Genomic DNA, 24,269 nt, shown 5'->3' on the forward strand with positions numbered 1-24,269 from the left:
AGAAACCCCATTTTTCTGTTATTCAGAAACCTTCAAGGTCTGTTGTGACCTTATTTTTCTGTTATTCGAAGCCCTTATTTTTCTGTTATTCAAAAGCCTTCAAGAGCATCATGGCCTTCATTGATGTAAAATATCTCCACAACTACTCTTCCCTCTTTGATTTTAATACAAAAGATTACAATCCGTGAGGTTAACTAATGATTACTTAGAATAGAAGTATGGATAAGGTGAGGTAATTTATAGAGCCAATCATTATAAAGGTCAAATTAACAAGCAAGCATTCTATGCATTTTTGAATCTTATGTAACAATGACTCTACTAAAAAATGTATATAAATATGTTGTGCTTTGTACCTGCTGGTGAACACGTCTTTGGTGGAGCTATCCCCTGTGTTCCCCAGTGCTGGAATAAAGAAGTGCCTGCTTATCTACTTTGTGTAGATAAATTTTCTTCACGATTGCGAGTGCTAACAAGCAGAGACCCAAGGCACACTCGTCCACTGCTGTGTGAGGCTTATCAAGGCTTTGCAGTCATGCCCACAACCTTCCCCATTCTCAGTCCTCTCACTATTGTCCCAGTCTCAGCACCTTTGCCAGAATTTTGCCCCAGGGAGGGAGACAACACTGAGGATGCCCCAAAGTGGTCCCCTACATGGATCACTTTCATTGGGAAAAGTTACGATACAGTTTTAACCCAGTACTTTAATTATTTCAGCTGAAAGTTGTATGGGCATGGTTTCAGTATAAAATTATTAGCTTTAGTGTACTTTGTCAGTACAAAAAGGTAAGAAAATTGAATCTCATATTGCAAATATTGCAAATGAAGCTATGCAGACCGTATCTTCTGCACTGGACTGTCTAGTTTACTATCCTGCTTCCCAGCTTCCAGAACTGTATCTGACTTTGCAGCTCTAGAGGTTTAATGGAACACCAACTTTTCAGACTCAACAAGCAATGACATAAATTGAGGGATTTCTTCTTAACTATTCTTTTTATTTCTCTTTCCTTTGATAGACTTTGGCCACTGGAAAAGTGCCAATGAGAGAGACGTACTATATCCGGAGGGCTGGGCTTCCAATAAAACCTGGTTTCGAATTTCAGATAGAGCTAGAAAGTTGCAATGAAGTCTGTGGACGCTGGTGCTTCACCACAGGAAACATAGAGAAGAAAACAAAAACGGCAGAGAAGAAGCAAAACCAGCAACAAAGTAGGTTTAATTTCTCCTACATTTTAATAGAGGGAGGGTGTCCCAATCCGATGTCAGGGGATGTTTCAATATGATCCCAAGAATGAGATTAAGATAAAAACGAGGTCAAATGCCGTACACTAGAAACAGCTTTTATTATCAAAAGTAAAAAAAGAAAAAAAAAAAAAAAAGATGCGATAGGATAGCATGGAAGGATGGAAGGAAAAGGCAGAAATCAAGCAAGCAGTCTGAGTAGGGTTGCAAAAATAGTCACCACCATGGATCCACGGCATCCCAGGGGTCTAAGTCTGCCGGTGCTTTGGCAGAGGACGACCGTGAGGGGCTTATCTCAACAGCCTTCCTTATACTCAGTTGAGGCTGCAGTTTCTATAACAACAACAGGAATTTGCGGTTCCTCCGCACTGCTGCACATACGCCAGGATGTTCTCTGCAAGTACCTTGCAGATGTTGGCGAGATGTTTCTCACCAGCAACACCTCTGTGGCCTTGCAGCAGATGCTTTTCACAGGCCAGATATCTCTGTGGCTTTGTAGCCATCCTTGCAAACAGGCAATCTTTGAGACAAACAACTTGAGACAAACATTTCGTAGTTTTGTCTCTCACAGAGGTGGCCAAGGAAAAAACAAGTAACGCACTCCAGATGCTTTGTACTCCATTTCTGCTGCGCATCATTCTGGGACTTAAATATTTAAGGATTTAAAATTGATATTTGAAATATTGACATTTTAGCCCAGAGCTAAGAAGAAGAGGTGGGGTAAATCTTTTTCTCTGTCATACCAGGGGAGAGATCTCAGCAGTCAGCCAGACTGTCCTGTTGCAGCAAGCCAGATGGGGGCTTGTGGAACTGGATGGGAAAATTCCTCTACCTGGTAGTAAAAATTAGCCCACACTAAAGTCCTTGCTGCTTTAGTTGTACCATAACTCAAAGCTATGAGTAAAAGAACTATATTCCTCAGCAGAGCTAACTCAGAGGAGAGGCAGACAAGGCAGAAAACTTGTCTTCTGTGTCAGATCTGGAGGAGATGTTCATTGGAGGTTTTGTGCCCTGCAGCTCTCTGGCTCAATATTTAACCACATGGAAGGCAAATCTGTATTATGGGAAATAAGTTGTGCTCCTGTCACAGTTGAGATCTCTTCTAGGCACACTTTCATTTATTTCCAAGTGCTTTTGTACCACAGATGTGTTTTGTAGCAAGGTGGCTGGATTTCATTATAAGGAATTGGCTTAAATGTGAGGCAGATGCAGCTTGCCACCATTTCAACGAATTTGCCTGCAGGCTGAGTGCCAAGTGACAATCAGCCAAGATTCAGCTGCCTTACTAGCAAGGGTGGATGAATAGAGCTGAAAGTAGAAGGGTCAGTTGTTATTATTTATTGATTATTAATCAGTAGGATTACTGGATTCTTAAGATTGAGTGAAGATTAGCACAGCCTTTTTTGAGTCATTACGGGGGAGGAGAAGGGGGCATGTGGTCCAGGAATATATAAGGGGGTGGTGTTGAAGGGAGTACGACCCTGGCTGTAGAGAAACTATTTGAGGCTGCTTCTGTGTCCACAGGGATAGATGGCAGCAAGGTCCCTACATCCCCTCATGCTCAAAGACAGACAAATAAATACCTGAGCACTGGGAACAAATTTGGGTTTTAGACAGCACTCTGTTTTGGAAGTGGAGGAGAATCCCAGTTGCTCTCATCTCTGAGAGTACTTATCGTTCAAAGCATGGCCACTGTTGAGCTAATGTTTTTGTAAGTCTCTGGAAGATTGATATGTTTCAGCATAAATGGTAAGCAATTTTTTTAACAATTGTTTCAGGCTCAGAATGGCTCCTGAAGATGATCAACAGCAGAAGGTCTGGGTTAATTTAGCAACAGAGTATCCTGAAGTAGTTTTATGTGTTGGAAAAATATGTTTTGGTGAAAAAGCAAGAAAAAAGATGCCAAAAAATTCAAAACAAGATCAAAAATACACCCTTGCCTATGCAGTGTGTGCTTTGCTGAACTCTGGAGGAGGTGTCATAAAAGTAGAGATTGAAAATGAAAACTACAATTTAGAGAGAGATAAGATTGGACTAGATCTAGAAGAGACTTTTCGGTCTCTTGTTTTGTTTCCAGACTGGAGAAAATACCTGGACTTCGAACAGCGAGATAATTACCTTTTGATTTTTATTAAAACCTGGAGCAGTGAAAACACATCCTTAACCTCTGCAAGTGCAAAGCCACGTATCTGTAGCCTGAGTACTGGATTGTACGCAAAATGTGGTGCTTCTCTTTCCCACATGAACCCTATGGAAGCTTTTTTGTTCCTTAAAGGAAAGCAAAATGAAGCCGGGAGAGAGCTTAGCCCAGGACCACCTGATAAAAGCAGAAAGAGGAGGGCTAGTGACAGAGGCATGGATATTGTAAATAACACTGTTGCTGAGTTGTTTAATAGGGACCGACTGCAACATGGAGAGACATTGGCTTTCACAGAGTCAGGACATGTGGAATTTAAGCACTATTCAACTGAAAACTTTTTTACTCGTGTCAGAGAGGTGTTACCTCAATATATTGCTGGATTTGCAAACACAGGTGGTGGGTATTTATGGCTTGGTGTGGACGATGACAGCAGAGTGCAGGGATTCAGCAGTAATGATAAGGAACTTGACAAATTAGATCTCCTAATCAATTCCATTCAAAACAAATTAACCCCCTTCCATTTCTGCCGGAGTGGAAATTCACACAAGATAAGATATGAACACAAAATCTTCAAAGTGTACCGCGAGACTGGAGATCACTGTGGCTATGTCTGTGCTGTGAAGATTCAGCCATTTACTTGCGTCGTGTTTTCCGAAGACCCAGACTCTTGGCTAGTGGAAGGCAGCACCATCAGGAGGCTGAGAGCAGACAAGTGGGCTGTGTGGATGACTGCTGCTGATCCAGGTCCAAAACAGCCAGGACAATCCCTTTCCATTTTTGATACTTTCTTTTATTTAGTTCCTTCTGGCCTGGCACTGTTGTTTGCCTTAGTCTTACCTACTTTTCAGTGCTCTTTGGGGGTCTGACCAAACCAATCAGTTTGGCTGCTTCAAGTACTTGCTAAATACCTGTCTTTCTGCTGCTTCCATTCTTTAGTGCTTGCTTCGGGTTGCAGCGGATCCTGGTGAATTTTTGATGCCAATACTAGTGTCTGCTCTTGCACCATGAGCTCTCCATGCCTCCAGTACACTGCTTTTGAGGTTACACACCAGTGCACGTGTTTTTTTACATTATTGCCACAGTCCAATATTGTTTTTTACAATATTGCCATTTGCAAATTGCCATTTGCTTTCACGTTTAATCAATACTTTCCCTCCTGCCTTTCAGGGACATTCTCCACTGCTGCTGCCAGCCTAATAAGCTGAGAGCTACAGACAAATAAATTGTTCGTTGGGCAATTCTTGGGCAGTGAAAGGAGTATCACTGATAGAGTTAGAGGTCACAACAGCAGCTGAGATAAGGAAACCAAGAGCAGCTCCATGGTCCATGACCTGAGCCCGTTCTGTTGATAATCAGCTGCTGTCCAATGTGAGTTTGCAAGGTTTCTGTCTATACATTGCATTTATTATTTTAAAGACAAGCAAAAGATTTAAAGCCAGCATGAGGACAGCTTGTGGCTCTTGCACTGAGGGACAGCAAATATTCAGGCCATAGCACATGTTTTTATTTATTTTTTTCCAGATCTTTCAAAGTTTTCTGAGGCCTTCAGGCTAGAGCTGAGTCTGGCAGAGGGGTCACCTCTTGTCAAGCCAGTTTATTCACACCAGGGCCTTGACAGTGTTGATGATCTTTGTAAGCAACTGTTTCCAGGTAGGTCTGCGCATTGCTTTCACTGTCTGATAGGTTTACAACATGAATCTCAAGCACATGGTCAAGGTCAAAGATGAGTTTGAAGACATTCTTTAAACAGGTGAAAGAAATGGAAATAATTTGCAGATCTGACAGCAACATTACATTTAAATACCTGATGAGCCCCTTGCCCAAGGACTGATCTTGTGCCAACTATTGACATGTGTACATGATGGAGCTCAGCTAGCTGAACTTCTCTGGGGACCGAGCATAGCCATGCCAACATCTTTTCGCAATCCACTGAAAAAGGTCACTTGGAATCAGCCCGGTGTAAATACATAAAGTAACTGGGCCTGGCACCAGAGTGGAGAGTCTGCTGCCAGGTACAGTCCAACATTTCTGTGGCATTGCAAGATCAGCCAGGTGTCCAGGGGCTTTTGTGTTGAACCATTATTGTTTCTTCGTTTGCTGACCAGGTCTCCTAAACAAGGTTGGGACAGCTGGTCCTGTGCTGGCATTTTTAGCAAAGGGACCGAGACCTGAGTAGGATTGAGTTCCCTGAGGAAGTAGTCTTTGCAAAAGAATCTGGAAACATATAGAGTGGTTAAGGAAAATTTTGAAGAAACCAAAAAGGTATTTCAGATAGCTGTGGCCTGTAGTTGTAGCCTTTCACCAATACTAATTCCTACAGAATCATTTCAGAGATCTGGTTTTGCATATCTTACACTAACACTAACTCTTTCTTCTGCTTTGCCTTGCTAGTGAAATCCCACAGCATAATATATACTCCAGAAAAACTCAGTGAAGATCTCCTCCAAGAGCATCCAGGGTTGGATATTTTAATGGAAGATCAATTGAAGCAGCTTTCTGAGGGAGTTCTGATATTTTCCAGAAGCTGGGCTGTTGAGGTCGGCTTGCCAGAAAACCGAGACATAATTTGTGATGTTCTCCTAATAGCCAAGGATAGGCCACCCACACTCTATACAATCTGTAAGCATCATATCTCAAAGGATTTGTTTGAATATGCAAGATGCATAGCCTGGAAACTGAAGGAGAAATTAGTCAACACTGGGGGCTATATTCACAAATTGTGCGTAATACCAAAGCTACTGACTTTGGCTCCCAAAATTAACTGTGGAAAAGAATGGGATCTGAATATTCAAGAAATGTATCCCCAAAACTACAGCCTAATAGACAGTGTCAACTTGAAGGCCCTCTTGCATGCTCTCACAGTAGCTCTGCTGACTTTCAAGTCCTTTTTAAGTGACCATGTTGGTTTTGAGTTTTTGAACCTCTTGACCATCAAACAATACCAGCTGCTGTCAGAAAATCTTCACAAAACTAAGAGGCTGTATGTTTACGGTCTACCAGGAACAGGAAAAACTATAGTGGCCCTGAAGATCATAGAGAAAATAAAAAGTATGCTGAAGTGTGCACAAGAAGAAGTTCTTTATGTATGTGAGAACCAGCCTCTGAGAGATTTTGTGCGGTAAGTGTTTCTTTCAATTCTCTTATTTCACCAGCATTTTTAAATAGCTGAGTACTGATTAGTATATTTGGTATGCTATTTGGTCCACCATGATTGCGGTGTTTGAAGTATATAGTTGGGATGTATTTTTAGTAAGGTTCAAATTTTTTTCTTGACATCCTGAGCATCTACTAATAAATATGACTCCAATAGCACGGGCATTTACTTTGTTCTGATCAAGTATAACCAGTAGTTTGCAATGCAGAGATTGTTATTAATCTACTTGTATGTCTTCTATAGGCAGAAAAACATTTGCCAAGCTGTGACAAGAGTAGCCTTTTTGAAGTCAAGTTTTAATGGTGTGAAACACATCATAATTGATGAAGCACAGAATTTCCGAGATGAGGAAGGTGATTGGTATAAGAAAGCCTTAACTCTCACTTCATTAGAACACCTCCCTGAGCCCGGCTTTTTCTGGATTTTCTTGGACTACTTACAGAAAAGTCACACCTTCCCAACTGGTCTTCCAGAAGCAACGTGGCATGATCCTGTCGAGTCACTAACCAAAGTGGTTCGTAATGCTAACAGTATCTATAGCTATCTAAAAGAAAATATGGAAATGATTGTAAATTACTCTACCCTAGATATTCCTAACCAACGTTTGAAAAGCTTATTAAGCAGACCCACGTGTGCTCATGCTGTACAAGGCTGTATTGAAAGAGTAAGCAAACTAGGCAGAAACGGAATAGCAAAGTATGTGGTAACACGTTGTCGTGCATATCTTGAAAAGGGTTACTCTGAGAAAGATATTGCTATTCTGTGCTACAGAGATGAAGAAGTAAGAACATACTGTGAAATACTAGCGTCAGAAATTGAGAAGTCAAAGTCAAATATATCGTTAAGAAAAATGGAGGGAGGGCTAGAGGAGCATGCTATTCTTGACAGTGTCCGTCGTTTCTCTGGCTTAGAAAGAAGCATTGTCTTTGGTATTATTCCTCAATACTTTCCGTTTCAGAGGGAAATTTTAAGAAATATATTGGTCTGTGTGGCATCCAGAGCTAATTTAAATCTACACTTGTTATTTGAGAACTGAAAACAGCTAACCACACAGGATCCCAACAAGACTCTACTAGTTCTGGTTATGTACGTTTGAAATTTCTCACTCCATATCTAAGTAGAAGGATTTCCCTTGTAATGGCTGGTCATCTCTAAAAGCCCAGCTATTCTTGGGAATGTCTGTTTTAAATCAAATGTAAGGTTTCAATAATGCAGAGAAAGAGATGTTTTGAATGTCAGAATTACATCATTCCCTGAAGGCTCCTTTCAAGGACTTGCAAAACCTGACACTCAGCCTTTGACTGCATGCAGGTGCATTGCCAAGTGAAAGTCACTATGCCAAGACAGGAAACTGGAAGACTTCCTGGCTTTCACCAGCTCACTCCCGTACTCATAGTACTGCTCAGAAGAGTTACCAAACAGCAGAGGCACCCAGTGTTAAAAAAAGTCTTCTAAGAGACAGCCTCTATTCAGATATCTAGGAAAGTAAAAATGAGCGCTTCTGTCCATGCTTTAGCTAGGAAATACAAATAAAGGATTTTTCCAGTAGTTTCCCCACTGAATTTCAGCAACAGTCAGTATGGGTTAGAAAAACTCAGTTGCTCCGAAGAGCAGTTTTAGGGCAAGAAGGAAAACTCTGCATTACAACCCTTAGATACTAATGTCATTTTTTTGTCTTTGTTTCAGACATGCTGGTTAGATAAAACTCTATACAGAGAGTTAGATGCAAAACACTTTTGAAAAACAGATCCAAAATTCCCGAAACTGGGTATCCAAAGTTGAAGGCTAGTTGGAAACAAACCATAGTGTTTTCCATCACAGAACAACCTGTGGCTCATTTGGTTTAGAAGAACAGTCTGATATCCTCCTAATGTCATTATAAAGCACCAGTGATTTAATTGAATGTGGGTACAATAAGGAGAATATAGTGTACACAGCTGGAATCACCCTCCAAATAAATTTGCCTTTAGGTTGTCAAACTTACTAGCTTAAAAATTCTTGCTTTTCTAGCTTCAGGAAGTTAGAGGCACTTCCCTTTTTTTTTTTTTCCTTAATCAACATACAAAGAAAGACTATCCCCCTGCTTCCTTTCATAACCTCCAAACCTCAGCAGTTAATCATGCCATGCCTATCCTATTAGTGTAAACATTTATATAATAAAGGTTAATGTGATGACCAACTGGTGTCTTTGTTTCTCATTTGGCTTCTTCCATAAATGAGGTATTTTCAACGTTCCCTGTTGAGCCAAACACTGTGCCATGGTGTGAACCTCACCTTAACCCATCAGCACCACCTCCTCATACAGCCTTTCATGGTGACTTTGCACGTTCATTGGCACAGGGCTGGATATATTCCAAGTGGTGAAAATTCAGCCTGTGACATGATTACTCCAGATTCCTGGGTATGATGCAAGGCTGCAAGTGGGAGTTGCCTTAGATTCTCCATTTGCTTAATAAAAGCAGAACAGGCATTGCACATGGCAGAAAGTAGTGCATTTATTAAGAGTTCATCCACCATCCGCACACTTTGGCACACCACTTGACGCTGTTTAAAAATACCACAAATTAACCGAAAAAGCACACAGCTAAAACCCAACCTATCTTCTGACTACAGGATAGAAGGCATTTAACCCTCCCTGTTCCACCACGGCTAGGAATTCCAGAAGTACTAGGAGCTGTAGGTGGTTGCAGGACAGATTTCAGCTCAGCTGAGTTTCTTTCCAACAGCCCCTGGCACATTTCCAACAGCTGTGCCTTGAAGCTTTTATCATTATCAGCTGAATGGGGGCAAAGAAAGGATTTACATCATCTGGGAATTACTCAGATGGACACTTTCCAAATTTCCCAGGCAAATGCCCCCCTTTTCCTCATACAGTTTCTGGTTCTCCAAAGTTCTCCCCAAACTATTCTGTGCCTTGACAATGACACTAGATTTTCCTCATGGCTCTCACTTTTCCACATTTTTCAGTAGCTTTTTCTTCCCCACATTCAGCCTTTTTTGATGCTTTTCATTTCCTCATGCCTGAGAGAGAGGTTTGATCAGCCCATAATCCATGCACCTGGTGAGGCAATCACGTGCTACATTAATGATGTGCTGCTTCTTGGGCTGATCTTCTTGCTTGCCAAGGTATGTCAGAATCTCTAGGAGCTCTGTCTCCACCAGCTTCTTTGCTAGCTCTTTGTCAGCACTGATTAAGTTGAAAGCGATGACCAGTCCTCGGTGCTGTACTTCCATGTTATCATGCAAGCAGAGCCTCTGCAGGATTTCAAGCCATTGGGTGGTCTTCAGGGGAGAGAGACATCATTAGTATTGATCTGAAGAATATCTCAACCAAGAATGCCGGTTTGGCAAGGCATTTCTCAGCAGAAGGAAGTGCAGGGACTCACCTCTTCAATACTCAGGATACAGTTATTTGATTCTTTAACTAAGGAAACCTGACTTTTGAACCCTATTTTTGTTATGCTAAAGTCAGAATTTTTCACAGCACTAGCACCACGTGAAACGTGTTTCATGTTTAGGCTGCTGCATAATCTCTGTGCACAGAATCTGATCAGAATGTTGACGCAGCTGAGACTACCAGAAGCAGACCACCCACTCCTTGCACTGATTTTCCTGAGCCCTTTCTTCTGCTGATTAATAATTTTTATTCCAACAGGCCCCAGTGTCTAACATCAGTATGTGTGCAACACAACAGGGTTCATGAGTTCCCAACCACAGCTCTTCACAGATACCCAGCTATGCAGGGCCTGAGTTCTCAGGACCTACAGATCTGTGCAGGAAATAGAGATGTTTGGGGATCTGTAAAGCTCATTAGATCACCTGTCAAGCTCTTCTCATTTCTGACTGAAGCAAGGTTTGGATTTCAGGTTATTGCTCAAAAACTTTAAGGGCCTACAGAATAATATTTTGTATTCCTAACCTTCCTTAACAATTAGCACCCTGGACTTAAGTTGAGGAATGGCTATATAGAAATATTTCAGCTCTGAGACGAAGTCTAATATAAGACAGGCTGGTTTACTTTGTGCAGTGATGGACTAGCAACATGGACACCCAGGTCTCAACTTCACCAAGTTCCTCGCTATCAAACTGGTAGACTACATCTCCCCTTTGAGAGACATTTTCATCACTGAAAATCCACTTCAAGAGTATGTCTACACTGCCAGTAAGTGGATTTATGGTCTTACCACTTCAGTCATCTTAGAGCAGAGTTTCTTTTGTGCTGCTGTAAGCATGGCCAGGGCTCCAGCTGCTGCAATCTGCACCTTCTCATCATCCTCACCACACAGTAACACCACCAACTTCAGCCGGTCATTTCCATCAGCCACAAACCGCTCTTGAACCTGAAAAAAACCCACCACATGATATCCAGAGATAGCACATTTAGCAATACCTCATCACAGGGTCTCTCGAACTGGTGCAGATGGTCAAGTTTGAGATGCCCAGTGAGTTACCTCCTTGTTGACCACCAGGTTGCACATGCACTCTGTGGCTGCCTGTCGAAGTTGATCGTGATTCTCAAACATATAGTTTTCAATATCTGGCAGGGCCCTCTCTTTGACTATCTTCATCCTGTGTTGAAGGGCAGTCAAATAAAACACATCATGGGCCAGGCAATAACAAACTTATAAAATATTAACTGCCAGACAGGGAAGGCCTTGAAACAAATCAGTGTCCACAGCACTGGTGCTCATGACATGTGGTTCATTCCCTATCTAATGAAGGTTAGGTTCAGATCTTTCCTCTTTCTAGAGGAAAATGTGCCATTCTCCTCTTCCTGCTTATTTTATTAATCTTTATTTCTGAGACCTTTGTAGTCTGCCAAAGGTAGCTCAAACTGACCAGTCTTCACAGCCCTACAAGAAAAGCATCAAACAGAAATTCACATTCACTCCTGGGGAAGAAAGGTCAAAAAGCAGTTAAACTCACCTCAGTTTATCACTTCTTCCTGAAAAGTTAGTGAGACCTAACAGAGCCTCGTAATTCTGGAGGCCATCTCTCTCTGTGTTCAGCAGGCTGACAAGAGGTCTCACCACCTCATATACCTAAGAAGAGAAGGCATATCACAGCTTTTCCAGCTCTTAGATCTTGGCAGTTTTCCTTTGCTAAATGAATTATAAAGATTTTTTTTTTGTTTTGTTTTGTTTTTTTTTTTTTTAAGCTTACCCTCTCCCCTGGGAATGCCATGTCTGGATTGGAGATAGCAGCAATTTTTGCCAGAGCATGAGAAGCCTTTATCTTGCCAACTTCTGTGCCTTCCACAGCCAGAGGTATCAGGGCCTAGTGACACACAGGAAAGCATTCAATGCCTCTGACAAGGTTTACAGGATTTCCTTAATATACTAAAATAAGTTAAAAAATATCCTAAAGTTGTATATGTTGAAGAAATGGGTCTGGAGTGTAGCCCACAGTGATGCCTTGTTTTTGTTCTCAAATAGGCACCACACCAGAGCTTGTAGCTCTCACACAGTTGTTTCAAGGAGGTTGCTTCTTTGGAGGCTTGCAGAGACAGGACTGGAGTGTCAGTCTGGGCCCCGGGGGCTACCAAGACAGCTCGTGCTTTTCTGTCACCATCCCTCGCTGTAGACACATTGCAGGACATTAACCGCACATCAGGTTGGGCTGCAAACATAAAAGTAATCACCTTTCCACCACCTTGTGCGACAATGGTCCCACGGTCCTTGGGGTCTTCACACAAGGCAAGAAACACCCTGCAAAAGCACAGCATCACTTAGAGAAACAGCCACTCAGGAAGGCAATAACCCACGTCCTCATGGAAGGGAGCTAAGGTTTTGCAGGGGTGGCAGATCCACCAGGAAAATTCCAGATGTTTAACCCAGTGCCCACAGCACTCTAGGAGAAAGCAACAAATGGCACAGTAGGAAGTTTCTAGGCCTACAAGATTAACTTTATTCCAGCCAAAACCAGTACAGAGGACTAGAAATTCAAAATGCAGCCTAGCAAGGTAGCCCTGTAAGCCAGCTTCAGGGTCATAACATGGATTTCTATCACACTTCTTAAGAAAAACTTTGGGTTTCAATCTTTTCTCCACCTCTCTTTCATCCCTCCCCCATAGGCAGAACGCACCACTCCACTAAGCAAGGAGCCAGCCCAGGCGCCCATCTCGGTGGCACGTGGGCTGGGCAGCACTCCTGGCTCCCACAGGAGCAATGAAGGCACCTGGCGATGAGCTCCTTGCTCTGGTCCGTCAGTATGGCACTGTCAGCCTTCACCATGCAGGCCAAGGCAGAGACGATGCCGGCTTTCAGCAACCGTTTCACTCGCTTCACCACAAAATCCTTCTTGTCCTGAGGGGAGACATTGGAAAGGGATTGGCCCCTCAGCAGGTGTCGTCCTGCTGACTACAGCCAATTTCAGCCTCGGAGACAGGAAACCTGAGGTCTGTGACAACGGATACACCAAAGAAAGTCTTCAGATCCGAGCACCTCCTCCCAGCTCCCCAGATACAGACAACCTACCTTCGGATGCTCCTCAGGCACGTGCTGCTTGGAGAATTTTGCCAGTTGCACCAGCTCTGGGACCAGCTCCTTGGTATCATAGCTGTTAGTGCAGTTCACCAGTGCAGAAGCCACAGAATACAAGATAGTCTTGTCGCTTGTCTGCACAGAAAAATAAAAGCTTATGTTAGGGTGAGGAAGACCCAGCAGGGAAACAGGTCCCTTAGGACTGCCATTGTGGTGGTTTGCACTAGCTGAAATGTTCTGAGGCTTATCCCCAGCTTGATAGCCCAGGGCAGGGAAAAAAAAGTTTTTATGATTAAACAGGCTGTTTGACATCATCAGCTGCTGTCAACAACTTGATGCCTTTGGTTTTCGTGCAGTTGCTGACAGTAAAGTTAAGAGCAACCTGCCTGAGCCTTGGGAGAAGAGCAGGATGATAACAACCTTCAGGTGTCTCCGTGGCACAGGCAAAACTTAAGTTTTTCTGCACTAGAGGTGGGGGGTTGGGTCACAGCTTCTCCTGCCTGGTGAGATAATGTTGGGCTGGAGACAATGTTGGGCAGGGAGAACCTGATGCTACCAGAGGAATGAGGGAACAGGTAAGGTGATAGACCTTGGCTAATTGAAACATAGCTTGCAGGGCTAGCTCATCTTCAACAAAGTCATCTTTCACATCTGCATCAAGGGTTAGATATGCCAGCCCTTCCACAGCCCATTTCCTGGTGCGGGCATCAATGCTGGTGTTGCACAGCCATCTGGAAGAGAGAAGAATATCCACATTTCTATTTCAGGAGCCAGGACTAATTTCTCTGTGAGAAGAGGGAAGAAAAACAGATATTGAGGCTGTTTCAGCACCAAACACATCCTCAGGCTCTGCTACAGCTCCAAAAGACTGTGGACGCTTCCCTTCAGACATGACCTTCTTCCCATGGCCCAACCCGAGGGATTTAAATGCTCCAGGGAAAGACAGACCAGAAGAGCTTCTCAGCGCTGCTTTGCCTTCACCATCACAGGAATTATGTGATGCCCTGCTATCCAGTGCCAGCAGCAATGACCACCCATTCAACCACTTCCTAACTTCATCCCACCTCTTTGGTTAGTACACCTGGTAAATTCGCCTTCAAAAGGTAGCTGTGCATAATCTAGTTAGCACCTGGTTAGACTGTGCCATTCTGGCAAAGAGGGAGGCACCATGGCTGGTGTCTCACATGGAAAGTGAGGGAGGGAGGTTCATCTGGATACGGAGGCAGGAGGAATAGAAGAGCTCCAGGTCCCAGCACAGTGGCTCTGGGGGCACTGTCAGCTGTCTGGCAGCAACAGCAAATGAAGACAAGGTGTGGCCAGGATCTCTTGGGAAAGAAACATAATGTATTTTGCAAAGTATAGAACAACAGGTTAGAACAGTTGTTCTGTGTAGATCAGCTGGTTGACAAGAAGCTTAACATGAGCCAGCGATGTGCGCTCGCAGCCCAGAACCCACCCGTGCCCTGGGCTGCAGCCAGAGCAGGGGGGGCAGCAGGGACAGGGAGGGGATTCTCCCCCTCTGCTCCGCTCTGGGGAGCCCCCCCTGCAGTGCTGGGGCCAGCTCGGGGGCCCCCAACAGCAGAAGGACCCGGAGCTGCTCGAGCGGGGCCAGAGGAGGCCACGGAGATGCTGGGGGGGCTGGAGCAGCTCCCCTGGGGGGCCGGGCTGAGAGAGTTGGGGGGGTTCAGCCTGGAGAAGAGAAGGCTCCGGGGAGCCCTTCGAGCGGCCTCCCAGGGCTTAAAGGGGGGGCAGGGAAGGTGGGGGGGGACTCTGGATCAGGGGGTGGGGGTAGGATGAGGGGTGACGGTTTTAAACTGACAGAGGGGAGATTTAGATGAGATCTAAGGCAGAAATTGTTCCCTGTGCAGGGGGTGAGGCGCTGGCCCAGGGTGCCCAGAGCAGCTGTGGGTGCCCCCTCCCTGGAAGGGTTCAAGGCCAGGTTGGACGGGGCTGGGAGCCCCCTGGGCTGGGGGAAGGGGGCCCTGCCCGGGGCAGGGGGGTTGGACTGGATGATCTTTAAGGTCCCTTCCAACCCAAACTGTTCTATGATTCTACAATAACAGAAGAAAAAAAAAAAATCACTCACTTTCGGCACTGCTTGGCTAACTTCTCAGTGGACCCCTCAGCAAACTGCCGCAGTCCATAATCTGTACCTCCTGCTGAGCCCAGTTTGCAGAGACCCTGGGGAGGATAAAGAGGGCACACTGGTGAGAAACGTTGATTAATCCTCCCATACTGTTGCCCTAAAACAGTCTAATCTCATATCTAAAGTTTGAAGTCAGTTCTAAAAAAGAGGAAGCATTCTAATACTCAGTAGATTGTTCAAAGTAGTAGCACAGCAAAGCAAAGTTTCGTGCTCTCATTGGATGTCTTTAATGGAAGATTAACCAGTTTTGCCTTCAAAGTTACCAATAATCCATGTGCTCGCCTGGTCTGCTATCTCCCCCTTCCTTGTAGAGCAAAGCAGCGTAAACCATTTCCCAGCTGAGGTGAGTTAACCCCACATGTTCCCAGGCCTGCCCCCCCCACTCCCAAGTCCAGGGTTAAGCTGGTCAGTGTGACATGCAAGAGAGGCCGGGGCTGCCATCCTTACCACCAGGGCTCGGATTTTGATCTTCTCATTCTTGGTCTTCTTGTAGATCTCCTTCAGCAGCGTCACCCCGTTGGAGATGATGAAGGTGGCCCGGCTCAGCTTGGTGGAGGCATGGATGAGGGCTTCCACAGCCACCAGCTGGTCAATCTCCCTCTCAGACCCGCACAGGGCAACCATCATCTCCATGACTCCCTTCATGCCAAGCAACTTGTTGCCTAAGTCGAAGGGCCCTTGCAGAACCCCAGACACCATCTGGATGGCATGGAGTGTCTTATCCATGTTCTGTGGGTCAATTTTGCTCCTGCACGGGACAGAGGCAATAGCACGTGGAAGAGTAGTTGCTTACAGTTCTCATTCCCTTGGGCAGGGAATGTCCTCCCTCAGATTGGGAACTGAGCTCCACTGCTGGAATATATAGGTGTCTGGGACACAGCTGAGCACAAATTCATGCAAAAGCTGTGATCCAGCAGGTAGGGGTACTATGCAAGGATCTGACAATCCCAGCTGAAGGATCCAACAGGATCTCCAGGAAATCATTATCTCCCAGGGCCTCAACTTGCCATCTAAGCAGATTGCAAGTGCCTCATCTTGTCCTTAAGACCTCCTGCTCCTGTGCCTCTGGGCCAGCTCAGCCCCAGGAAGCCAGCCCCCACTCACTTGATGTACTCCTCACAGATCACCCGGTAGTTGTCACGCTCCGGGTCGCAGCGCAGGTCATCGTAGAGTTTATTTAGGAGGACAGAGGCAGTCAGCTGGGTGTTCTCTGTCAGCGGCAGGCAGTCGGGCATCTCAGGAATCTGGCCCACCACTTTCAGTATCTTTTTTAAGCCTGGAAACAGTGGAGTGATAGGGCTGTTAGAGGAGAGAGGGTCTGTACAAAACTCAAGATACTATTTGTTGGTATCTTGCAGTGAAATAACCAGCTTAGATGGTTTTCATTTACTTTTCAGCCTAATCACATAAGCTTTAAACAAAGAAGACACTCGGATGTTTACTGGGGAAGAATTTCTGCTGGTGAGATTACAGGTTTGCAGCACCCGGCTTTTATCCAGCTCTCAGAGTGAGATAAGCAAAACTGCGCTTTTGATCCCTGGCTGGATCAGCTATTTTTGTCAGGAGGCATTAAGCCTACTGACCTCCAAGGCTAGAGGCTTTGACTAAGGAAAAGACAGTGATTTTCAAGTGATTCAGGATGTCTTAACCCTCCTTCCTTCTGCTGAAGTGTTATTAAATAACTTCCATCAAAACCAGTCTAACTTTGCTCCAGGCTTGCATGCACCAAAAAAAAAAAAAAGCCAGAGAGGATTTATTTTATAGAAACAATCAGTTCTACAGGTATTCAGGCAAGAATACACAGGATGGAGGGGAAGGACTCACCATTGTCAATGACAAAGATGGTTCTGCTGTTGTCAAGGTCTTTCAGGTCCTTCCTTGGTATATTCTTGTTAAGGAGGTTGAGAGCTCTGTCTCGCCCTTGCCCAGATACTTTTTTACTGATCAGCATATCCAGCAGACACATTGTGATCATCCTCAAATCTTTTTTAGTATCTACACAGAAGCAAGACAGTAGCAGTCAGTTACAAGAAATTATCTTCAAAAGCAGGTGACTCCAGTGAAAACAATTCAAAGCCATTGCATGGCTGGAACATAGGTATTTAGGTTAACACCATGAGGGTAAGAGCTGTGTGCAGGTTGTCATCCTGGACAGCTGAAGGGGGAAGCCCTCACTTCACCAAAGAACAAGAAAGAAGGCGGACATCCCAGGAGCAGAGCCCTCCCTGCTCACCCCGATTCTCCTCCAGCAAGACTGAAGGACCACCAGGTCATGCACCGTTACCTAGCACTACAGCCTCCTCCTTCCCGTGATGTTCCTCTTTCCCCTGGCCCAGCAAGCAGTCACTGATGGTCTGCAGGAGGTTGCAGACAGCCAGGGAGATTTCTTCATTGTCTACCGACATCCACACACAAATGTTCTCAATGCCCAGGTAATGGAGAATGGCGGTGGCCTGGCCCCAGAAAGAAGAGAGCAGGACTGCCGTGAGCAAGGGCCTTTCCTTCCTGCATGCTTTAGAAAGGTCAGGCTCAGCTTGTACAAATAAACTGTTTTCCTGCGTGAATCCTGAGTCAGTACAAAGCAGAATTTTACTTTTCACCCTTATTTTCATTTATAAGATGACAACTCCTAACACCTTGAGCTGCTAGTAATGCAACAGACTGTTTCCAACAAGGCTGTTAAGAAGAGCGTGGCTAGGTTTGGAAGAGGCTCTCGTGCAAGGTTGTTAACAAAGAGCCTGTCTGGTGCAAGAAGCCCATCCTGGCTGTGAGTAAACGCAGTGGCATCACCATGCCTGTCCCCATGCATGGTGGCACATCAGTAATTCAGGGGAGGCGTGTTCAGAAACACACTGACCTAGCAGGCTTTGCCAAACAGCCTTTCTGCATGTGACAGCTGAAAAAGAAAACAGGTCTCCACCGCACCGGATTTTTATCCGGATTTTATTTTTGTTGTGTTGTAGTTGCCCCCACTCCTTTGCGCCGCTACATTGATATGCATATTCATTTTGCACGCGTCCATCTCCTGCTTCCAACCATGTAACATGGACAGGGCTTCTTAGGAGCTCTTTTACACTATATAGCAACTGTCTTGGTGTAGAGTAAGATATTAGCTGGCTCAGAGAGCCCGGGAGTTGCCTTGGGACCCTTCCCAGGAATCTTAACTTCCTTGTAGATCCTCCCTGCTTTTCTTCATCTAAGCCTTGCACAAAACATTCCCAAAGTTAGTTGTTACTTTTCTGAGACCTGTGATGAAGGACATGGATTTGATCCAGCCATGCTCACCACCACTTATGTGGTAACAAATCACAAGTTTTACTTCACCAGCACACATGAAGGCTCTGTAGGGAACATGGACAGCTTTGACCCCAGAGATCGGGAACACAGTAAGTCTGTGCTAACCCCACTTGCTTATTTGTATTTTTTTCACCCAGAATTTTAAATTTTATTCGTAGGGTTTAATTCTTTCCCACTGCTCACAAACATCATGAACTCTTGCAGTTTTCCACTCCCCCAGGTGCAAGGCAAGAGCAGTGAAGGTCCCGAGCACCCCATTCTTACCCGAGCCTTATGTCCTGTGCACATTCCTGAAAGTGTCCTCACAGCTGCCAGGATCAGCTCAGCATTTTTGGTTTCTATCAGCTGCAGCAGCAAACTGACCCCGTTGTTCTGGAAAATCCTCTCGGCACCCGCTTCCTCCCGCCCCAGGACTATGAGGTTGTTTGCAGCCTGGGTGGGAGACAGAAGAACCAGGGGTAGTGGCATGGCCCTGCCGGCAGCCTCCAAAACAGCTCCGTGCCATTTTGGGATGTCCTGGTGGGAGCGGTGGCGTGGCCATCTCCCGACAGATGCAGTGAACCAGCTCTGACCCCACCAAGAAGTTTCTCCAGATGCATCTGAGGATTGGCTTTGCTCTGCCCACGAAAAGTGGGTCACTGCTTGGGGGGAAACACGGGGAAGGTGGCAGAGAAGGGCTTGAGCAAAAGTCCAGTCTGATCCTACCTCTGGTATATTGGGAGGCTGGTCCACCTTCCCTTGGCACAGGGGTGATGCCTCATTGGGACATTTCCCCTCTCAGTTGTCTCTCCAAGTACAAATCATCTCCCAGCTACTTCCCTTGTCCTCCATCCAGGGGAAGTGAGGAAGGGAAAACAGCCTTCTGTTCCTCAGTGTGGCCTCTGACATTAAATAACAGCAATTTGTCCTGTCAAGTCCAGGACAGTTCTCACCTTTTCTCGCTTTTCTTTCTCGCTGTTCTCATCTAGCAGGATTTCAAACATCTTCTGCACCCTTGAGTCCGTGGAGAACTGAATGCGCAGCTGTGCCAACAGAGAGTGCATGGAGCATCATAGGCAAAAAAATGAGGAGCAATTTTCCTTTATCACTTCAAGGACACCACAGACCCTCAAACCACAGACAATTTAAGCTGAATAACAAAGCAGGCATTGCTTCTCAGCAATCAGCATCAATTATCCATCTCAGACTCATGGGCACAGGCAGAGCCAAGCCTAAATCATAATTTCTGAGACTGCACGGTACCTAGTGATGCAAGGACTTCTTCACAGCATCCTCATAAAGGTAACTAAGTCAATGTGGAACTGCCAGACCCAGTCCAAAGCTGATCCAGTTCCTTGCCAGGACTTTACCAAGACATTCAGGACCAGGCCAGCCACAGGAGCGAGCTGCCACATTTTTTAATTTAACCATTCAATCTGATCTTCGGATTTACATGCATCAAGTATGAACTTCCAGTTAATGGAGCCTATTTATCCCCCCACATTGTTACGAGCTTCCCGTACGATCAACAATCCGCCAGTGTAACCCAGATCAAAGACTTCCCACACCTGGTCTGCGAACCTGGGACGGCTCCCCTTGCATTTACCTTCTCCTGGATGTTGGCTCCCAGTCGCCTCAGGGCCTCCTGGAAGTTTTTGTTGCGGGGTTCGATGGTGGCACATTTCTGAGCATCTTTGAATGCTTGGTCCAATTTCCCCAATTTTTCCAGAGCTTGGCTGCGCCGGTACAAGGCTTTTATATCTGAAGCATTGATGTCAATAGCTGGGAAAGTGATCCAAAACACCAGGCATCAGAGCTTGTTTCTTGGAAATCACCTATGTAAACTGATTTGCTTTACAGTGACTGCAGCTCCTTGAGGTGTAGTAGTTATTAAAATCATGAGTGCATCAGTATCTGATTAGCACTGATTGCACCAACACACCGAATTGGTACATCTTCTTTTGAACCTCCTCCACTAATGCCCTTGAGGCCTCAGTACTCGGGTGTTTGTGGACATCAAGGAATAAGACCACAGTGCCTCAAAAGCAGATGCGAGAGCAGGCTGGAGCAAGCAGACCCAGCAATGCAGCTCTCCTTTCTCAGAACAGCCCACTCCTTACCTCTGGATGCATCTGAGGCTGCCTTGGCATATTCCTCCTGTTAAACCAGAGAGGAGAGATCTGTCAGCAGTGGAATAGCAGGGCATGTCCCTACTGTGACCTCTCTGTTCCCACTTACTAACAGGGCACCCCAGTGAAGCCAGCAGTGGCCTAATGGAAGGAAAGGTGGATGTTTAGGTACCTTTTTATCACTGATGGAAGGCAGTAGGAAAAAGGTCTGTGATGCAGGTGAGACAACACATGCTGCTGCCGATGCAGCGGCAGACCATGGGCAGACACTCACAATAGCCCATCTGCACCTTGGTTTGGGTTGGTATCACTTGGGGATTAGTGAAAATTCAGGAACATGCAAGCAAGCTGCTAAAATCCCACAGCAGGTTACTACAAGCTGACATCAGGGAGCTCAGACAATTTTGGTACAGATACCAATAACTTTGTTTTGCTCAATATCTTCGCCTGCTTCTCTTGTGCTGGGACAGATGGCAAGAGCGATACCCCAACCCAAGACTTACAGAGCTCTCCCCTAGGAGTGGAGCAGGCTGGCTGCCGAAAGCTTTTGCTTCAAAGTGATTAAGTGGGACCATCTCCGAGCCGAATGGGCACGCTCAGCCCCATCAGGATTGAAGCAGGAAGACAGCTACACAGCTCCAGGACAAGCCCAGAACAAGTAACTTCAGACCAGTTTGCAAATACTCCATTCAATAAATGGACAAACCACACAGTCCACAGCTGGTGAGCGCCCTTGGCTGCCTCTCTGCTCTTCCTTCTCCCCCTGAGCACTGCCCAGGCAAGCCGGGAGCTTTTCTCACCTTTTTAAGGAAACATGCTGCCCTGTTCCTGTACAGCACTGCCTGCAGCGCCTTGTCCTTGTTGAGCTTTATGGCTTGAGTGTAGCTTTGAGCAGCTTTCTCATAGTCATTGGCTTGAAAATATTTATTGCCCTCCTCTTTCAGCTGGATGGGATCCTCCATTGGGAGAGCTGTAAGGAAAAACATCAATTTGTGTCCCATTTTCAACTGCCTGTGTCACAAGGATCACCTGCCTACTCCACCAAGCTAAGTTTCACAATGAGACCGACATATAATTAACACATACATCAATAAAAGCAGCTTACCCGTCTGAAGAGTTTTGAAAATGAAGACCTAAATTGCTCCTCAAGGCTGTGGCTTCTCAGAAGCTTTTCCCACAGCTGTAGATCCTTATGAGCCAATTAATAAAAGAAAGAAACCCAACAAAATGTGAGAATTAAATAAATCAGCGAGTGTTACGGAGAGTCCGTGTGGCTCAGGGAAGAGCTCGCCTCCCGCTCCAAGTTTGGGCAGGACCTGGCTCCTGCTGCCTGTCAGCGTCACCTGTCACCACGGCCTGTCCCCCTCCTCGTCCCCCCGTGCTATATAGTGCCTGGGGAGGGCTGTGAGCCAGGGCCCCCAGCAGCCAGCCCGGCTCAGGGGGGGACCTGCGCGCAAGCAGGCAGCACCTCTGCAGCGAGAGGGGACCCTCTCCCTCCCGCCGGGGCAAATCCCAGCTTCCCTCTACCCACAGAGTTGTGTGGAGTGGGAACGGGGTGGGGTTCACGCCAAAAAAAGCCCCCGGCTGCGATGGCTGACCCCTGTCGCAGCGCTCAGACCCTTTTCCCTTTCTATTTAGGGAAGCATGAGACAGCTGAGCCTCAGGGACAAGCGGCCCCAAGCCAGCAGCTGCACAGCGCCCAGCACCTTCCAGAACGCCTGGGGACGGCGAGCTGCCTTGCACCCAGCGCTGCCGCCTCCTCCCAAGGCCTTGGGGGAGCCCACCCTGCTAGAAACCCCATCCGTGCCTGGCACTGCCACCTCCGCTCATTTGGCAGCCCACCAGCACAAACACAGCTGTGTGTACCAGAACATACCGGCCCACTGCAGCCACGAGTGTCTCCTGTCTCCATTTGTGTGACACCAGCAGACAGAGCAGCACTGAGCTCCAACAGAGCTGAGCCTTTCAAACCCCGCTGTTTCCCAGGGGTCACAGTCAATCAGGAATTCTGCTTTGCAAATTATCTCCCCCAAAACACAGGCCTTGCCTTCCTGAGTGTACCTACAAGCGTCCCAGCTAAAAAGCCAGTGGGGGAACTGGCAGTAGGGATGGGGAAATGACCGAGGGGAGTGTGGGCTGACCCGGATCTGCTCAGTTGCTCCAATCAGATTTACGCTGCAGAACTGAGCTATAGCAGACGATGCACTTCTGCCTTGAAGCTCTGCTGGAAAAAAAAAAAAAAAAAAAAAAAAAAGTTAACACTGGTGATGCGTGTTGGGGCTTGTAAATTTTACACAGCAAGAATCAGCACAAGATTGCCCTGTTCAGGTCTCCCATTTTATTCACCCTGCACCAACAGACTGTTCAGTCCCTGGTATCCGGGCGGGAGGCAACTGCAAAGTAGTTTGGAGGTCCCTTTGCAGCACATCACCTGCAGAGCAGTTGCAAGCAGCTCAAACACCTTCACCTGTTTGAGGGTAGGTCCGAGGCACAAGGATCACATCTGTGGGAGGTGTAAGAGGCCACCTCTGCCTTAGGCTGGGTACCACGGCTTTTCTAGGACTCACATAGATTAACACACCAGAAACCTCTTCCCATGTTGCTTTGGGTATAAAGGAAAGGTCAGCTCGCTTCACTTGTGTACTCGTGGTGCATACAGCGCAGCTCTTCTCACGCTGTGCAGAATAAAGGCTTCATTTTCACAAGCAGCAGCACTGGAGGTACTTCAAGTAACCTAAGTTACAAAATAAAATTGTGTTTGATGCTGCTAATGTTCAAGACAGAGCTAAGAGTGGCCTGAGCTGCCTTAAGCCAGTATTTTGGGGGCAGAGGATCAGCAATTACTCCCCCCCAGCCGGGAAGAAGAGCGGCTGGCTGGGATGGGGTGCTCTGGGAGTTACCCCAGCCCTGCACCTCCCCACAGCTGGAGCAGATGTGCTGATACACCGTGAGAGCCCCTGAGGGGCCAGCAGCCTCAGCAGCAGGTGCGGGGGGGCCCTCTGCAGGCCTCGGCTGAGAAAGAAGAAAAAAATGCAAAAAACCAACCTTTTCCTGGGGAAATTCAAGTCCCAGGAGCAGGGAGGGGGCCAGAGCTCTCCCCACCTGCAGGGCAGGGAAGAGACATCATCCCCCCCCAATGCACCTTAATTATCCACCCTCCAACCCCAACAGCAAACACTGGCTGATGAGTCTTGCCAAACCCAGTCCTGAGATCCCACCTTACACCGTGGCTCTAAGCCACTGTCTAAACCAGGATCTTGCAGAGAGTTGGCAAGGTCCGTGGTGAAATGACCCTCCAGAAAGTCCCAGGATGAGCTCCAGCAGTGCCAGAGCAAAAGCAAGGTTGCAGAGGGAGCTGTGCTCAGTGCTCGAGCTTTTTTCCAACACGGCATTAGACGTCTTCTACTTGGGGCAAAGCATGCAACCCTTTCTAGAGCTTCACCCAAGCCCTTAACGTAAGTTTAGGACAGTTAAAGTGTTTGCATAGAGCTAATGGCTCATCTCTAAAATAACTTCATAATTAAAGTTTTTTTTTCCTACTCACATCAGCAAGCACTCAGACCTCACCAGCTCTGCAGGGGCCCACGGCTCTGCCCAGCCCCCCCCAAGCAGCAGAGCACCCAGCTCTGAACACAAGCTCTTCAAACAAGCCCTGCTCAGCAACACACGGAGCTCTCTAAGGATAAAGACCGGAATAGCCACA

The 24,269-nt window shown here is 46.3% G+C and overlaps 2 protein-coding genes across 3 annotated transcripts; one reads left to right on the forward strand and one right to left on the reverse strand.

The window, feature by feature from the left end:
- Positions 1-1,126: 1,126 nt before the first annotated feature.
- LOC104364732 (schlafen family member 13) lies at positions 1,127-8,712 on the forward strand. Its single transcript, XM_009971414.3, has 5 exons — positions 1,127-1,206; positions 3,018-4,123; positions 4,901-5,029; positions 5,771-6,497; positions 6,777-8,712. The coding sequence occupies exons 2-5, from the start codon at positions 3,025-3,027 to the stop codon at positions 7,567-7,569; spliced, it is 2,748 nt and encodes a 915-aa protein (XP_009969716.3). The 5' UTR covers positions 1,127-1,206; positions 3,018-3,024; the 3' UTR covers positions 7,570-8,712.
- Positions 8,713-9,008: 296 nt separating this feature from the next.
- Positions 9,009-22,529, reverse strand: UNC45B (unc-45 myosin chaperone B). Of its 2 annotated transcripts, XM_032995600.2 has the most exons (21): positions 22,443-22,529; positions 21,672-21,755; positions 21,367-21,536; positions 20,558-20,594; positions 20,044-20,219; positions 19,391-19,480; positions 18,723-18,890; positions 17,446-17,614; positions 16,986-17,156; positions 16,266-16,437; positions 15,609-15,909; positions 15,102-15,196; positions 13,605-13,746; positions 13,010-13,150; positions 12,711-12,838; positions 12,175-12,241; positions 11,697-11,810; positions 11,460-11,575; positions 10,985-11,102; positions 10,718-10,873; positions 9,009-9,815 (listed from the first exon to the last, which is right to left on the reverse strand). In XM_032995600.2, exons 3-21 carry the CDS (start codon positions 21,526-21,528, stop codon positions 9,549-9,551), a joined length of 2,790 nt encoding a protein of 929 aa, XP_032851491.2. In that variant the 5' UTR covers positions 21,529-21,536; positions 21,672-21,755; positions 22,443-22,529; the 3' UTR covers positions 9,009-9,548. The 2 variants fall into 2 exon arrangements, with proteins under 2 accessions (XP_032851491.2, XP_042647773.1); XM_042791839.1 differs by lacking the exon at positions 22,443-22,529 and having other exon boundaries at positions 20,044-20,198; positions 21,672-22,000.
- Between the last annotated feature and the right edge of the window lie 1,740 nt (positions 22,530-24,269).

Source organism: Tyto alba, unplaced genomic scaffold, assembly GCF_018691265.1.
Source record: "Tyto alba isolate M040663 unplaced genomic scaffold, T.alba_DEE_v4.0 Super-Scaffold_19, whole genome shotgun sequence".
In the NCBI taxonomy this organism is placed as follows: Eukaryota; Metazoa; Chordata; class Aves; order Strigiformes; family Tytonidae; genus Tyto; species Tyto alba.

Bases quoted from the DNA above. Each gene is read 5' to 3' on its own strand.
- LOC104364732 (XM_009971414.3), top strand. From the start codon at position 3,025: ATGGCTCCTGAAGATGATCAACAGCAGAAGGTCTGGGTTAATTTAGCA. The intron at 4,124-4,900 runs GTCCAAAACAGC...ATTTTTTTCCAG, and splicing joins GATGACTGCTGCTGATCCAG to ATCTTTCAAAGTTTTCTGAG. The intron at 6,498-6,776 runs GTAAGTGTTTCT...TGTCTTCTATAG, and splicing joins CCTCTGAGAGATTTTGTGCG to GCAGAAAAACATTTGCCAAG.
- UNC45B (XM_032995600.2), bottom strand. From the start codon at position 21,528: ATGGAGGATCCCATCCAGCTGAAAGAGGAGGGCAATAAATATTTTCAA. The intron at 16,438-16,985 runs GTGAGTCCTTCC...CACTGTTTCCAG, and splicing joins CATCTTTGTCATTGACAATG to GCTTAAAAAAGATACTGAAA. The intron at 11,811-12,174 runs GTGATTACTTTT...GTGTGTCACTAG, and splicing joins TCGCACAAGGTGGTGGAAAG to GCCCTGATACCTCTGGCTGT.